This window comes from Crocodylus porosus, unplaced genomic scaffold (genome assembly GCF_001723895.1).
Source record: "Crocodylus porosus isolate Cpor-Errol unplaced genomic scaffold, CroPor_comp1, whole genome shotgun sequence".
NCBI lineage: Eukaryota > Metazoa > Chordata > Crocodylia > Crocodylidae > Crocodylus > Crocodylus porosus.
In genome coordinates, this window is record NW_017728932.1 from 1017513 (window position 1) to 1034395 (window position 16883).

At 47.9% G+C, this 16883-nt stretch overlaps 1 protein-coding gene across 1 annotated transcript; it reads right to left on the reverse strand.

Moving 5' to 3' along the window:
* Positions 1–1222: 1222 nt before the first annotated feature.
* TMEM120A (transmembrane protein 120A) lies at positions 1223–14652 on the reverse strand. The gene is made up of 13 exons (XM_019545286.1): positions 14637–14652; positions 13210–13316; positions 11643–11761; positions 10029–10145; positions 9400–9459; positions 8220–8315; positions 6725–6814; positions 6144–6209; positions 5526–5587; positions 4701–4793; positions 4104–4168; positions 3352–3420; positions 1223–2816 (listed from the first exon to the last, which is right to left on the reverse strand). Exons 1-13 carry the CDS (start codon positions 14650–14652, stop codon positions 2703–2705), a joined length of 1074 nt encoding a protein of 357 aa, XP_019400831.1. The 3' UTR covers positions 1223–2702.
* Positions 14653–16883: the final 2231 nt, after the last annotated feature.

Below are 16883 nucleotides of genomic sequence, written 5' to 3' on the forward strand. Positions count from 1 at the left end.
CAGGAGCCAGCGTGGGCTCATCCTAGGGGCACTGAACAAAGGTTTCACGCTCCTGTCTCTTGTGCTAGGGACAGTCAGAATTATGGGAAACAGCTTTTGTCTAAAAAGTTTTAAAGTCGTAATCTCCAAAACCCACCCTTAGGGATGAGTTTCTTCCTCAGTAACTGTCAGTCATATTACTGACTCACTTTTTAAATGTTAAAAAAAGGCAAAGAACTCCAAAACAAAACTGCTTTTCAAGCCATACTGGAGCACCCCAACGTGAATAAAATCCCTCTAGGCTGCAGGTCTGTCTGAAATGTGACCTCAGACCTCTCTGAAGACTGCTGTCATTTGGGGAGTCTTGCCTCCTTTGCTGACCCCAGGCCTCTCCTTCACTGGAGCACCCACCAAACTTCCGGTGGATAGCCGATGGGGGCAGGGGGGAAACAGACTGTTTAATGGTTGAAAGGGGTCAGGGAAACTCATGGTGTTAAGAGCTTTGGGTGAATGCACAGCTGGAGTCAACAGGTAGAAGAAGAAATCAATGTTCATGGAGAAAAATATTTACAGGGAGAGTGGACTCTATCATCAAAACAATGACAAAATGTGGTGAAGTAGCTAGAAGCTTTTGCTTCTGTTTGAAGATACTAGAGGAAAAGGAATGAAAACTATTTCCCTTTCCGGGTACAGCAAGCAACCCCACAGCCTCTGCTGCAAGCAAGAATTCATTGCCTCTTTCAGACCACACCAGAGCCTGGCATCTCAAGAGGGAATGCATCAGGGTACAACAGAGCTCTGAGGAATTTGCACCATCACTAAAAACTGCTCCCCATAATCCTGCTTGCTTGCTTCCTTCTTCAAGCCAGGGCTGCACAGCCTATTGGAAGAGGGGAAGTCTTTGCCCCTTAGAGAGGAGAAGACAACTACTTGCAGCTGGCTCACAAGCCTCAGATTCTGTAGTTCTACTTCTCCAGCTATACAACAGCATAAGTCTAAGCACCTTGCTAGAGGGGGAGCTGTGTAGTCACCTCCTTGTGTCCTCACCACCCTTCTACAGTAGCACAGGAATTCGTTGTGGCACAGATGCAGCTTCTGGTCCCAGGCACTAGAAACTTATGAGGTCAGTAAGCTTCAGACTCTTCCTTCCCTTAAAAGCATCCCCTGCCCTGCTTTCATGCTGCCAGGCTTAGCTAGTGCTGAATTGTATGTTGAATTTAAATTAAGGGCAACTCAAGAGAGCTGTCATTTGAAGGCATCTTCCCCTTGCTTTATTTTGGATGAGCTTCCTATAAAAAGGAGACATGTTTCTAATACAGGTATTGACAAATACACTCCAGGACACATCTTCACAAAAATCTAAAAGCTCATTACCTGAACAGACTTCTACAGGACTTCATTTCAATGTAGGTTTGGGAGTCCAGCCCCAAGGGACTGGAGCTTTGTCCATCTTCTGCCATGACTAATATGGCAACCAAGCTCATAACAAAATCCAGCTATTATCTAGAACCAGCTACACAACACAAACATGCACACATTTTATCCCTTTTATGGTTTTGGCATCAACTCCTTCCTCTCTGCTCCTGTTGCCCTCTGGACTTACGGGAAGGCAGGGAATGCACCACTTCCTGCATCATCCTGGGATCCAGAAGTCTTAAGGCTTCCTGATGCTGCCAGAACGGTTTAGCAGTGGCCTTTCTTCTGCAGAGGATGAAGGCCAGTTGACACCACTGGAGGAAAAGCTTTAATGCTCCTCTAGCATTGGTCTCCCATTGCCAAACAGATGTTGCCAAAAATGCACCTATGCTCTGTGGGCTCCTGCTCCATCCACAAAGCAGCTCTAGCTTCCTCCATCACTCCATCTCCCATGGAGGGAAGAATATCTCGGGGAGCTCAGCAGCAGATTGACAGGGCCCTGGTTCCATGCAAGTTGCCTTGTGCCACGGAAAGGAGAAAGTTACTCAAGGCAGAGCTGGGGTGTTTTCTTAAGGTGTCTCTGTACGCTTTTCCGCTAGGGTAGACACCATGGAGTTGGAATGGGATACTATAGGCAGGTTCAAGGCTGGAGGTGGCCCCCCAGATGAGCTCAACAGCTCTTTAAAGTGTTCAGAGCAGAAGCCAGGAGTGAGAATACTGCACAGTAGGAGATGACCAAAAAAGAGAGGCATCCCCCAACTTCTGCTGAGGAGTTCAGTTCTGTGGCTACTTGAAAAGAGGCAAAGGCTGGAGTTATCTGGGTAACTATGGGAAGGGGCTTGGCTTGAGCACCTTGTAGAGTGGTCATATCAACATCTCAGCCAGCAGAGGTAGCCTGATGGGCTGGATTAAGGGCCCTCCATTCCACACTGCATTTTTGAAGCAGCAGAGAACGGAGATGCACTAACTGTCAGCGGGGGAAACGGAGGACAATGAACAAGGTCTCTGATCCTCCAGCTCCCAGTTTAGTGTCTCAGCAAGCAATGCTGGCTCTGGACAAGGGAGCCACATCTTTAACTGGAAGGGGAGTGAGCACTGCACCAGTTCTGTCCATTAAAACTTCAGCGGTTTGGTTTTCATAACTGTACATTCATTTGAGGTTTGGTTCAGAGGCCCGGCTGCTCAACACTGAGCTGCAAGCCTCTGAGGAGTGGGGCAAGAGGCATGAGAAGAGTCTGGATGGCAACAACTAGAATGTGGCAAGGAGGCAGCAGAATGGTGAGAGCATGGCTCAGTGTCTGAATCTCCTATTTCCTCTTAGGCTCTTTATTCTGATTCTGGAATTTCTGGTGGACAACTCTCAGGGTGGTGGAGAAATTCCCTAGGAAAAGGATCAGGAAAGGGAGCCCACACATGAGAACCTGCAGGATCAAAGGGCAAAATTAGTCAGGATTAGATTAGAAGAATTAATCCAATAAGAGCAAGTGGCAGAGTCCTTCCAGTCCAAAAAGGCTCAAGTGAAAGCCCGTCAGGTCAGAGAAGCTGCCACAGTGGCACATCCCACAGCTGTTCCAGAGACCAAAGGCTCCATTCAGCTGCTATGTCTGCCTTTGAGACCCCATACCTGTCTCCCAGCACATTTAGGCTTTTTTGTCAACACCCCTGGAAGTGCAAGGATGAAGCAAAGCTACCTGGGGCTAACTGTGACATGGAGCAATCAGACCAGCCAGCAAGAGCCACAGCTGAGAAGAGTCACGGCATCACCTGGGCCTTAGGACCAGCAAAGCTGCTGTACCCACCACAGGCTCACTACTGGTTGTGCCCTGCCTGGTAATCTTATGCCACTGGGCATTTGAAAGAAGGTGATGCAGACAAGGTCTCCAAGGCATCAGATGTTCCAAAGAATGAAGTTGGAAATGCACCCCACTTTCCACCCCTTCCATTCCATTAGCTCACCTGCCATTCCTTGCATTCTGGGTGTCTGGCCAGGCGGAAGAGGGTGATTGCATTGTAAAGCTGCCAAAACTGCAGGAGACACAGCAGGGTCATTAACAGGCATTTCTGCTTTTGTAAAGATGAGGGTACAGCCAACCCAGCACTGACATGTAACAACCCAGCTTCATCAGACCCAAATCCTGTTACATAAACACCTGTCCAGCTCAGTCAGCTCTGGATGCCAACCTTACAGGGCAAGGAGAAGGTTACAGTTGGCAGTTTCAGAGGCCCCAAACAGAAAGAAAACCCTGTCATGGGATTTAAAAAAAAAATCCCCTTCTTGGACCATCTGGTTTCAGGAACTTGGCACAAACCTGATTATTTGCATTTCTCCCATCAGTCACAAAAGGAGTTTTACTAGGAAGAATACAGATGAGATTTTAGGTTTCTAGAAGCACCTCTGGCCAAGTTCCATTTTCAGAGGTGATTTAGGGACCCATGTCAATGAGGCTTCTGAAAGGCAACATGACCTTGGACCCAAGGACTTACTGTCAAAGCTGAAATAGGAGCGAGTGTTAGTTTTCCCCCTTGTTAAAAAACAAAAAGCCATGCTGCTGCGGTGCTCTGGTCATGAAGCAACCACCTCCCAATTTCCTGTTTCCAGCCAAACACATGACTGGGCTAAAAGGAAACATGGGTCGTTGTCCAAGCTCAGCTCTGTCTTTGCTAACAGGGAGACACCCTGCCATATGGAGTGGGGCGCACATACTCACATGCCCAAAGAAAAGGAATGGAAGCAAGAAAGTGAGACCCCTCCACATCCAGGACTGGAAGCCCTCTGCAGGGAAAGGACAATGAACAGGGCTTACGTGGCATCCTTGCAATTCAATGGAACATGGGAGCTGAGTTCCTTACAGCTCAACTACTACTATTTGGAACTTGAAGACAGTGCAACATAGACCGTTCCTGTGAAATTAACTAACTCATGCTCCCTTCCATGCACTACAACACCTCCCCCAGAGGACAGAGGGCTGCCGGTGGCTTCCTGTTCATGTATCACCACAACCTTTCCCAGCAGTGAGCCACCTAGAGCTGATTCCAGGACAGGGATACCCTGCAAGGCCCAAGTTATTGCTCTGAGACTGAGAAAAGGACAGACGTTCCCCATCACCATGAAGATCAGGATCAGGTATGAGGGACTGAGAAATCAAAAGGCTGCCTGCTCTGAACATCAAGCTCCTCAAACACGCCTGGCTGCTTTGAGAGTCACTCTGATATTAGATTGCAGCTTCCTGCCATTAGGGGTCAGTTTGATTTGGCTACAAATTTGTGGGGAGGGGAAAGGGGGATAGACTAGAAACTCAACTTACCCACAGTGAGATCCATGTTATGTCTCTCCCCGAGTGCTCGGAGCCGATACAGGCAGCCACTCTGATAGTAGTACTGGAGGAACTGCACAAAGCCTGCAAGGCGGGAAGAACTCAGCATAACAACAGTATGAGGAGGAAAGGAACCAGATGGGGCTAAGCCGTCTGCTGCTTTCTCAGTCAATACAAGCTCAGAACTGGGACCAGATGTCAAGTCTCTCAGAACAGCAAAGAGCTGGTCTCTTATCCAGAAGGCCTAATGGGAAGGGGAAGGTTTGATGTGGAGGAGGTGCAAAGCAAGACAACAGACATCATTCCTGCTGCTCTGCAGGTAAGACAGCAGCATCACAGACTTGTGTGCAGACAGAGCAAGGCTAGGGAGTACTTTAGGAAAGTGCTGAAACCTGAGAGATCACCATTCTGTGGAGGTTTCAGACCCATCAGTCTCTCACCTGCTGGCCTGAGGAGTGTCACTGGACAGCTGAAGGCAACTACTAGGGTGAACACACCACAGGCTGTCCCTATGATGGCAGGGACACCGCCACAGCAGAAGCACTCACTGCCCCCCCAGCTAAGAGCACTGAAAAACTCTGTTAATGACATCTGTGGTTGTTCATTGTAAGAACACGTGTATATGAAGGGATGTTCTACAGAGGATAGTTTAGACCTAGCCCTAGGCCAGCAAGTGCTTCGGACTGGATGGAGAGCTTGGTCAAAACAAAAGGCAGAGACTGGCCCTGCCTCCAGACACCAGCTGCAGAAGGGGGTTCTGAACAGCCAAGATTCCCCCCTCAAGCCCTCCCTGGCACAGCGACCACCAGCACTTACTCTGATACATGGAGAAGGAGAGGAATTGGTTTCGGAACTTCTGGTACATCAACCCATCTGGCCTACAAGAAAGAAGAGACTGGCTGGGACACACTCGAATGAGCCAGCAGATGCAGCCAACTCCAGTGGCACCTGACTGCGTTACCTGCCCATTTTATATTTCACAGTTGATACCAGAGCACACCTGGCCTTCACTCTCCCACTACAAATGGAAACACCAGTGGTGGGTCTGTGTAATTTGCTAGGGTTTTGAAGCAACTTGGACAAACAGAACTACTGCTAGGCCAAAAGTTGAAAGATGAGAAGATCCCTGCTAGCATATGAGGACATAAGAGACCAGAAGCTACAGCCTCTATCAACAAGGATCAAGTAAGCATGATAAAACCTAGGAAGTGTCAGGCGTTTTGTCCCCTGGACAATATCAACCGACAAGCTAGTCCTTGCCTGGGGACAGGGGAGGGGCCAAACCCAACTGTATATATCACTAATGGCTCCTCTTCTGTCCAAAAGATCTAACGGTTTTAAGGATGTACGCTAAGATGGGCAAGCTCTCTCTCTGAGAATCACCTGTGCACCAGGAAAGAGAAGCAAAGCAGGACAATGTGAATAGAGACTCACCAAGTCAGCATGACACCTGAGAGAAAGGTGGAGATGTAATGATGCAAAACCCACCAGCCTTTAATCCTGGAATTGCAGAGAGATAAAAGAAGGAAAGCCAGAATTAGAGCCCTGAACCAATGTGACTGATGCTCAGGGCCAGGCTCTCATGTTCATCACCTACAGCGTGGGAAAAGCAGCCACCCACCCTGATCTGATTCACCCAGAGAAGATGCTCAACTGGGACTGTTAAGTCACACAGGACAAGAGCCAGTGACTGATACCAAGGGTTATAATTAGAGATGCCAATCCGCTGTAACTGCTGCTTAGAGGTACTGTTTGTTCTCACTGTTTGTATATGAGCTCATTGTGGGGGAGCTCATACACAATCTCCCTCACAGCAAAGAGCAAGTCTCATGAGCAAAGATGCTGCATCTTAAGTGGGAGGTTCTTTCATCTGCTCCTTTGAGGAGCTTGGACCAGGCTTGACGGTCAGAGCCCCTGGAAAAAGTCTACTGTATCAGGTAAGGATTACCTAGCTCGAAGTATCCCAACCTTCAGGCAACTTTATTTTCTGAAACTGGGCAGAGTGCTATACTCACTTGGATCCATTGTTGATTAAGATGCTCTCTCGGATTGTGAGGGTGCAGTAGTACCAGACCAGCAGGAAGTTAAAGACAGCGTCCGTCACCCTGTCACCAACAAAAGCAAGCAGTGAAGGAGGGCACTGGAGCAAGAAATCTGTAGTGCCTCTGGCCATTGCCATATGCAAGTCAGAAGTCACTGCAGGGTGCCCACAGGCAGGACCTAGCTCTATGACTCTGCCGACATGTTCCAGTGAGGTACAGCTTTCCCTGCGGACCAAATACAGGGTTCTCTAGTGTGATCCTACTGCTGGTACAGCACCTATGCTAGTGTGTAGGGCAGTGATGCTCAACATTTTCAGATTAAAGATAGACTTAAGCCTGAATATAGATAGAAAGATAAGAAAGATAGAAAAAGCCTGCTTATAGTTTTCACTCATTTTTGAGTGCAGAAAATTAATAGAGCAGGTCTGCTGTTACAAAGAACCCAGAAACCCCACAATGTATCAAAACTGTTTTAACACTAAAGATTTCTATTTGAAGTCTCTGAGTTGATCTTCTGAATCATGTTTTTAAACCTGGCAGTGCTAATATTGCTTCATACCCTGAGACATCTTTGAAAGGACCTCAAAGCACCCCATGGGGCTGTGGCACCCTGACTGAGAATCATGGGTCGAAGAATGTGGTAGACACAAGTCAGAAGGGCAAAGATAGGGACAGGCTGTCTTCCTAGTAGGAGCAAGTGGAAAGAATGCAAGAGTAGCATCTCCCTACCAAAGCAACATAGCTTGATCACAGAAGAGCAAGCTTTTTGCAAACAGCTTGAAGCACACCACATAGCCCTGGACTAAAGCACAGGTATATGCTGCATAGAAACTAAGGAATCTATCAACTGCTTCCTCTCTACAGGTCTCCCATGACATTTCAGTCTGCAGTGATAACAGATGCCCCAGCTCTGGGCCCATCCACTCAGCAGTGGGTGGAAACCTACACTGCCGAATCCCAAGTGGCTTTCATCCCTGAGAGCAAAGACAGTAGCATCAGGGAAACATGAATGCACTGAAGTTTCACCAGCTGTTTGCAAGGCCTTAGTTATTAAGGCACAGATCATAAGCCACAAGCCAAGGCCACAATCATTCCAGAGCCAGACCCTGTGAACCATTTTCCTTATGCTATATTCCTCATGCTTTTGAGCTTGCTTCTTGCAGAACAAACACCAGAAAAAACCCCTAATGGTGGATAGCAACTTGCAAGGGAGCTTTGCTTTATCTGGATTCCCAGGCCAGGTGGAGGTCATTTCAAGTAGCCTCACCCTGCCTCACATTAGTTGCAACTGACTACAACAGCCCCACAGCTGCAAGCTGTATATATGCTAGTACAACCCAATTCATTATAGAAGGCTCCCATATGTAGCCCCTTTCTTCTATAACAGAGAAAGCACTTGAAGCTGCCTATATTGTGAGGTCACCAGCATGGCTAGGGGAGCTCCTAAGCCTTGCTGCTACTAACTCACCTGGAGTTGAGGAGGAACCTGCAGGAGAAGGACACGATGAGCAGGATGATGGTGAGGTAGAGCTTGAACTTCTCATACTCATCTTTATAAGCAAACCTGCAGGGAGGTACAGAGAAAAGGTTATGGGCACTGTCTGGCAGGAAGGAGCTTTGCAGTTTAGCACTCTCTTTTGCCCAGAATTGGTGGGTCACCAAATCAGGGAGCCTGAGCCCCGTCAGAAGAAAATCATATGAGGTATGTTTAAGGAAGCAACATGAGGAAATCCTCGCCTTTGCTGCTCCTCAGAGATTCCACATAGATTAAGTGCAACCCACAGCAGGGCACAGTTTCTGCCACCACAGGGGAGCACCTCAATGGTGGTTCACATCTGGCAGGAAAAGCAAGTCATATTGGTATCCCCAGGCCCTGATAAAGACACCTGGGCTTTCCACACACACCAGAGTGTTTACTAACTTTGAATGAAGGTACCCTGGGTCTCTCTGAACACCAGCCCCTGTGAATCCCAACCCCAATCCCTTGGCTTGGAGATCATTACAGCGTAGTGAGAACAGGCAAAGGCAATGGACAACATTCAACTGCCAAGGGCAATCTCTCACAGTTACAAACAAGGAAACAAGTACCCCTGAAGCTGTACAGCCCTGGACTGATCCTGTTAGTTGGGCAACACAAGGCCCAAGCTACTAAAAGAAAGGAGAACTCTTTTTATTGAGCAAGTCTTGGAGCAAGCTGCTTAGACAACACTGTGCCTCTGGATTTTCCACCTTTCATAACAATGTTCCCTCAGAGAAAAGAGTGCTGGCTACTGAATTAGTCACAGAAGCAGCCTGCTATTCTTCTGGAGGACTTGGTTGCCCATTAAGACTTGACCTTGCCTGGCTAGTTAGAGCTGAAGAGCTCAGGCAGAGGTGGTATATTTGTAAGTACAGGCAAAAGAAGGCTGGGTGTCTAAGATTGACTGGAATCAGTCAGCTGGGAAAAGTTTCTGCAGATGTTGCAGGTAGAAAAAAAAAACCTGTTGTTCAACTTTCAGCACTGCAGCTCAACTCAGGATGTCTTGCTGCCACCTAGCCAAGAGAAGAGCCAAGCCTGAGCCCCGTCAGAAGAAAAGCTTTCCCTCAGAAGGATAATTCCACCACCCTTAAACACACAGAGATAGATACAAAAATAGCAGAGGCATTACTTAGCCTGCTTGCTGAGCAGTGTGACATTCACATTTCCAAGCACCAGACTCAGGTATAACCTACATCAGAAGAGGAGAGAGGAGTTAGACCAGACAGCAGCACATGCAGGGAGCTGCCAGCTTAACCTTGGCACTAGGGTGATTATAACAGTTCTTCCTCTCATCACCAATGCTTTCAGGAACTAGGGACACTGGCAGACTTCTGGCAACATTACAGCAACTGGGGAGGGGAGAGTCACTGAATGTCTAAAGGGGCCCTCTTCTCCCAAACACCACTTCCTCTCCTATGAGAATGATTCAGAAGCAGGAAGTCATATGGGTTCCCCAAGGGGTAGCACATAACATAACAGGAAAGCCTGTGGTCTAAATGGTCTCTGGATGATCTGTTTTCTTCCCAGGCCTAAGCTGAAACGTGGCTTGGGATCTGGTTTAGAACGATTCCTAAATAAGCAGTGAGAAAGTAACCAGGGTTGACTGCAAACTGAGCTTTTCATTAGTTTTCTCCAAGTGTGAAACCCACCAAGATTAATGTAGTTTCTTCCCTGATAACCCCAGTGATCTCTAGAAACTACACAGAAACCAAAGGCTTTGTTCCTTTCCAGTAAGAAACCTCCAAGACAGTGTCTTACCCATTCTTCTTTGGCAAATACGCTTCCATTTCAAAGAAAACATTTTGCCTCTCCTTGATCAAGTTCTGGATCTCTTGGATGGGCTCCTCCTCCTCTGCAGATATAGAGGGCTTGCATCTGCAAACAGGAACATGACATGGACTGACAGAGGGCACTAACATTACAGAGGTGCTGGCACTAGATGTTTCAATTTGTCCCAAAGAAGGACAAATCAAGCGCAAGAAGCTACAGAGATTAACACAGAACCGTGAAGTCCAGGACTCAGTCTACAGGTCAGTCCCTGAATATCAGGGAGAAGAGCAATGAGGTGGAAGCCAGCACAAACAAGCAGCCACCTGCTTTCAAAACCCTGAGTGATGTTCATGAGTTAAGTGCTAGGGTGGCCTTGGTCCAAGGACTCTAGGGAAACCTGGCCGGCTTTAAGAAAGCTCAGGTGAAAAGCAGGGACAAACAGGTGGGAAATGCCAAATCGCATTTGCCTTCCTAGCACTTAACAGGTACTAGGAAGTCACCATGGGACATGGAAACAGTCCCCACTGTTTACAGCAGGCAGACAAGGATAGGGGTTGTGTGCTCACTGAATGAAGTGTACTGTAAAACAAAGCCTGGTTTTAGCAGCGAAGCTGATGACAACACCCAAGCCTGCATAAAATTGCCGGTATGCTTAACATGGCCCAAGCCAGTGATTCTCATGAGTCCCATGAGATCCCATTAAAGGTGCTGTGCTACCTGGCCTCTGCAAGAGGAGATAAATGGTCTCCTCCCCCAGTCTGATGCCCTGTGCCTGGTCCCAGCTACTCAGTGGTGCCTGTGGCTGCTCCTCTGAGAGCTGCTGCCACTGCTGCCCTCATCTTCGCCTGCACTAGCTGCCTCCACACTCCCAGCAGTACGCTCTGCTGTGGGTGAGCAGGTGGATGTAGGGGCCAGTGCCACGTTTTGCAGCTCAATTCCTCCCACACTCCCGGTACTGATGAGAGGGACTTCAGGGACAGTTGCCAGCATTTGAGACCCTATAGGAGCAGTCTTGCCAGTGGGGAGCTGCCCTTGCTCCCTTCGGTGCCAAGAGTGGAGAAGAGGCATACAGTGGGAAGGACAGGATTAGATCCTGCCCCTACTGCCTTCATCTGGCACTACTAGGTTCTTAACCTTTCTTAGCATCAAGGCACCACTCCATATCTTTTCTGAATTTAAGTTCTAGCTCATCGATTCTCAGTGGATACCATGAAAGTCAGAAAAGTTATGCAGAGAGGCCTTGAGGCTAAAAAGACTGAGAACCACTGGCTTAAGCAATGCCTTTAATTGCCAAGATCTTCAGGGCTGGCAAGTGGCTCACCCTGTTTGTGCAATACAAATGGCTGCTTGCACTAGCTGTGCGTGTTTTTAAGTGGCAAAGACTATTAACATAGGTAGGCAAGGAAGAGGCTGCTGAACAAGGAATGAGAGAAGTCATATCTCCATAGCCCATGCTCCTCCATGATTTACCTTTCTGCAACATCCCTTCTCCACCCCTCTCTTCTTGGTTTCTGTTGGATGCCCAAGGCACAAGATCCAGCTGCCTAGTCTCTCTTTCTGCCTCTGAACAGGGATCTGCATGGTTATTACACAGCTACTTACTTTTTGAGGGCAAGAGAAAGTTCCTTCAGCTGCTTCTTTTGCCGTGCAATGGAACTGGAGATCCCATCCTGAAGCCCAGTCAATTCCTCAAGCTTCTGTTTGTACAGCTTGTGGTTATCCTGGCAACAGAGATAAGGTCTGCGTTAAGCCTCTGAGACCCAGCTTGCAGACCCTTCTTTTGTTATACAGAATGGACATTAGATGCAAGTACGATGGATTAGTACCTGCAGCAGAGGAAGAGGAGTCACTTTTGAACACTTTTCTGAGCTCAGTTAGCAACTTGTGGCAATAGCTACACTTGTACTAGTTTGTTCCTCTGCAGCTTGGAATAACCTGATGCTCCATCACAGGAAGTGGCAAAATGGCTCATTTGCCAAGCACCTTTTGACGGAATCTCCTGGGAATATTGGTGTTTGTCTGCCTCCATTTGCTTCCTTCACTTGAAGCAGCCTCTGGGGGCAGTTGTGAACAGATTCAATCCCAGTTTCTACCCACTAATCCAGTATTGAAGAACAAAGGCTAGCAGCTCACAGGGCTAGCATGACCAAGACATGTTAATTTTTATAGCCACAAGTGAGCAACGTAGCTGGCATTATATTCAGCCACCTTTGACTCCCTAGCCTGGATCAACTGGGGACAGCCTTTAATGAGAATCCAGAGCAAGAACTCACATCCCTGGATATGTAGTAAGTGCAATCAATCACTGTCACCATGCCCCTCAGTGTGAAATGCTGTCCTGAAACAGAATTCAGCCATAAACACTGGCAGTGCAGTCCCATTCTGCTGTTCAGCATGCTCTCTGCTGGAATAGGCAGGCCCTTTTTGTCGAGGCATTCCTCCTGAGGCCAAAGTAGTAATTTAATTAAGCAGAAAACTCCAATTCCAGGAGATGCCTACAGTGGCTGTTACCCTGAAAGTAGCTTGAAGCCTACATATCTACTGGGGCTTCTACAGCCTCAGACCACCAAGCCACAAAGAGAAGCTGACTCAGCAGTTTGATAAGTTTTACAGGAAACTTAAGCAATTGGGAAACAACAGAGAGGAAGCTACTGACGTGGAAGGCAGCCCACAGCTCAGAAGCATAAAACTCTTCCAGACCCCCAGGTCAGGACAGTAGCCAGTGCTGGAAGATGGAGACAGATTTGTGCTGTAACACCAGCTGGTACAGTAGGTAGTTGACTTATGTGGTAGGGGAGGGAAAAGTCTTTTTTTTTTTCTCTCAGCTGGTGATCACAAGCTGCCCTGCACAGCTTTGCAATAAACAGTACCCTGCCTTGCGTAACTGCAGATACCATTCTTACTATATTTTGCATTTAGGAGACAGTTTCTTTTCCTGCCATGCAAATGCTGTGAAAAGCTTACATTTTATGTGAAGAAGAGAAAGGAGGAAGTAAGTGACTTTCAAAGGCAAAGCAGGGACAGAACCCAGGTCTCCCAAGTGCACTGCTTGGTTTGCTCTTTCTAAAGTCTGTGCCTGCTGTAGGACAAAGGCTCCACATGTTCCACACTGCTGGAAGACAGAATGTGTTTTCTTCAACATTTTCTGTCTTTCAATTTGCATAAGTACCTCAGTTGAGAGAACAGCAAGAATAGCTGAAGGTGTGAGAGGAGGTCTCACAAACTGCTTCCCAAAATGTATATTCTGTTCCCTATTACTTCTGAAGAAACTATGTTCTTATGTTCCAATAAAGAGCGTTTTACATCACTGCTGCTTTCCCCAAGCCCTTCACATGGCAACTCTGGTATATCCCACTTAACCCTTTTAAAGCAAGGCTAAGATTCTCAAGGACTCCCCACACGGCACATGCACGTGCACCCCACCTCTGTATCAGCACCAGCAGTTCAGCTTCCCTGCTGCCAAAGAAGCAAGCCAAATGCATGTGATTTTATGTAGAATATAAGAGGCTACGCTCTGTTTAAGGACTTCTCCTGAGTGCCTCCTGCCCCAGGCTGGGCTAGGTGCATCTGGGCCTGCTCACTTGCCCTCTGTCAATCAAATGTCTGGAGATTAAGGGGTGGAAAATTCTCAAATCAGCACAAATAGTAGCTAGCTACCCTTCCAGCACGTGAGGGATTGGGCTGATTTGTCTCCAGGATAGGCTACGAGTATCTGTTACAGCAGCAGTCACTTCAGACAGAAGAGAGTCTGAAGGTTCCCTAAGGAAGAATAAGAGAGATGTAAAAGAGAGGGGCCACAACACGGAGATGCGTGTTCACAGAGCACATCCAAAAGGCCTCCCACACCTGTCCAGTGACCTGGATCTAGCATGGCTTAGTCACTGGTGACACGAGCTTGCTCACTTCACACCTGTATTGGGTAGATCTGCCCCTGTCAGACAGAAGGGCGCTAGACCATTTCTGAAACTAACTTGTGCTCAGGAGACTTTAGTCACAACTGTAACAACATGGGGAACTTTGCAGGGGCATCTGCCCACTTCATTCCCAGCTAAAGCCAGTGCCAAGCCACATAGTCATCAAATGAAACAAATCCCTGACGAACTGCTGGGATGCCATTTCTCTGAAAAAAATTCTTCCTCCCCCCAGCAATGGGACTATGCCAAGCATGAGAAATAACTGAAGTAAATGGTGCTGGAAAATCCCCTGCGACTAATACCTAGAAAACTCCCATCTTCTCTATAGGGGATATGTTAACAGGTTCCATATAATAGTAAAAATCTAAGAAGTTTTGGGTGCAGTACTCAGAGATTAGCTTCTCAAAAGTACTGGCCTGTGTGTGATGCAATACAAGTGTAAACAGGAACAGGACAAGTCCTTTCAGCTGCGGTAATTCAAGCAGACACATCGGCTGCAAGGCAGTTAGGAAACACCGACAAAGATAAACAGTAATTAAGCCAAGGCACTGGCTGTGAGAGAAAACATTAATACATTCATAGGGGAGTTGCTTGTTGGCATTCCAGGGGCCTGTTGCTATTAATGCGTAGTGTGGCCCTATGCTGTAGCCTGAGCTAAGAGATGCCCAAGGCTGAATCTCACTAAAGACATCAGCCATGCCTAATCACTGGCCCCTTGGTGGTTCATTGTCACAGCAGCTGTGGGACAAGTGAGGCCCAATATAAAGGACAGCTGCACTTACTTTGGTGGAGTTGTGCCCACTTCCAACAGCTCTCAAATTAGCCCTGTATAATGTGACAAGGACTAGAAACATCCCGTCTGTGGCAAGGTTCACCGCACTTTGTTCTGGGGATTCCAAGCCAGAAGCACGGTGACTATATACTTTATGCGGCAACCCCAGCACGCATGAGATACTAGTTTCAAAAGCATGGTCTGATGGTTAAGATAGTTGTCAAGGCTGTGGATGACATGGGTTGAAGTCCTGGCTACAGATGCCTTGTGTGAGCTCAGGCAAGTCACTTAGCCTCAGTGTCTGAGAAAGTGAAGATAACAAGTCTTGCACAAGCGAGAGGTATGAAAGTGACTACGTTAGAGATTATGAGATGCTCGGCTCCTACAGCACTGCAGGTTGGGCCAGTTCCTTATTCTATTATTTATACCACTTAGGAAACCTTGCACTAAAAGTATGGGAGGCAAATAAGCCACAGTATGTTATTTGGTATAGGAAATTGCACCAAGTGAACGGTCTACCAGCAATTCCAGAGAAGATAGCTTGTCAAGCCACAGCATAAATGCACAAGATCATTTGGAAGGTCTACCAAGTCTAACCAGAACCCAGATTTTGTCGTCTTGAGTCAAGATTCTGGTAAGACCCAAGTTGGATATAAAAAGATAGGCCTTAAACAAGGACATAGTCAAACATGCCTAGGATAACCAGAGGAAATGTTAGCAGGGAAGCAGCTATGAACACTGTATAAAGAATACAAACTAATCCACTTTTACCCTCATCTATCACAAAGGCACGCCCAACTGAATTTCTTGGGATGCTGATGGTACCTGGATGTTCACGACCAACACAGAGCCTCTGTGGAGGCTGGGTAGACATGAAGTCAAGCACGGGACCTGACAAAAAATAGAATGCTGGAAAAAAGGACCAGCTAAGGGGAGGTATTTTCTGTAACTGTAATTAAGGCTAAAAGACTCAACCACCTTAATTTTTTTACTTACATCGATATCATTACATCTGAATACCTCAGTGATTAATTGATTTTACCTTCAGCAACTTAGTGAGGTAGGGAAGTTTCAGTTGGTTAACAGATGAGAAGCCAGGACACAAGACAGTCTGGGGGCAAGTTGATCTGAGAAGCAGCAGCTAAGCTAGGAACTTTCCACGTCCCTGACTTCTTAGAGTTGCCTTGCTATGGGAAACAGAACTGGACACACAATACAAAGCTCTTTACCATCTTGGAGCAAGATTTCAATAGCAAGACTTTGTGGCCCTAAAGCCTACTGCTACTTTTAAAGAAGCCTACTTTCAAGTGGATTTCTCTTCTTAACAAATCTTGTTCTCTTGAGGCTGCTACGCTCATGCCGTTCTGTGCAGCAGAAGTGATCAGTGCCTAAGGAAAGGTGGTGAAGGAAGGTCCAGTTGGGACAGAGAACTCCCTAGTGCCCTGGACATGAAGCAGTTAGGAAGGGGAGTTAAGGTGACAGCTCAGACAGAACAGATGACAAAATACTATTTGTACCAGAGAACATGAGGTAAAGTCATGCCAGGAAGTATGGGAAAAGTCATGCGCTGAACCTTAAAGCATCCAGCAATAAACACCCAGTTGTCAGAGCAGCAGGACTGTACAAGTAAAGCAGGCGCTGGCTTGAGCCGATCCAAAGAGCAGGGACCCCAAAACCCAGCTTCACCGAGGCCTCCGCGCTGGATGCATTCACAAGGTGACTCCCAAATTGCCCCCTAGAGGGGATGGCTCCCTCGCCAGTACAACTGGTCAGTTCTGGTCATCACAGACACCAGATAACCCCCAGCTAACCCGAGGGAGGCCGGCACTGGCAAGGGAGGCTGCATGAGAGGACGGGGCTAGAGGGCAGCAGCCCGCCACGCAAGATGCCTTCAGCGACTGGACAGGCTCAGTGGGGCTGCGGCAGCCCCCGCGCATGGGACGCAGCAAGTGTCCGAACGGACCCGGACCGCTGCTCTTCCCTGGCGTGCCCTCGCCCCAAACGCGGCTTGGGCCTGACACCCGCGCAAGGCAGCTGACAGCGGAGGCCCCGTCACGCACAGCCGCGAGCGCAGCCCGGGCAGCCTGCCGCTCCACAAGCTGCTCCGGCCCCGCACCTGGGCCGAGGGGCCCGGCCGGCTGCGGGGGAGGGCAGGGC

Coding starts and splice junctions, on each gene's coding strand:
- TMEM120A (XM_019545286.1), bottom strand. Junction 9,460..10,028: donor TATTTGCCAAAGAAGAATGG/GTAAGACACTGT, acceptor CTTCTGATGTAG/GTTATACCTGAGTCTGGTGC. Junction 4,169..4,700: donor TAACATGGATCTCACTGTGG/GTAAGTTGAGTT, acceptor CTTTCCCTGCAG/AGGGCTTCCAGTCCTGGATG.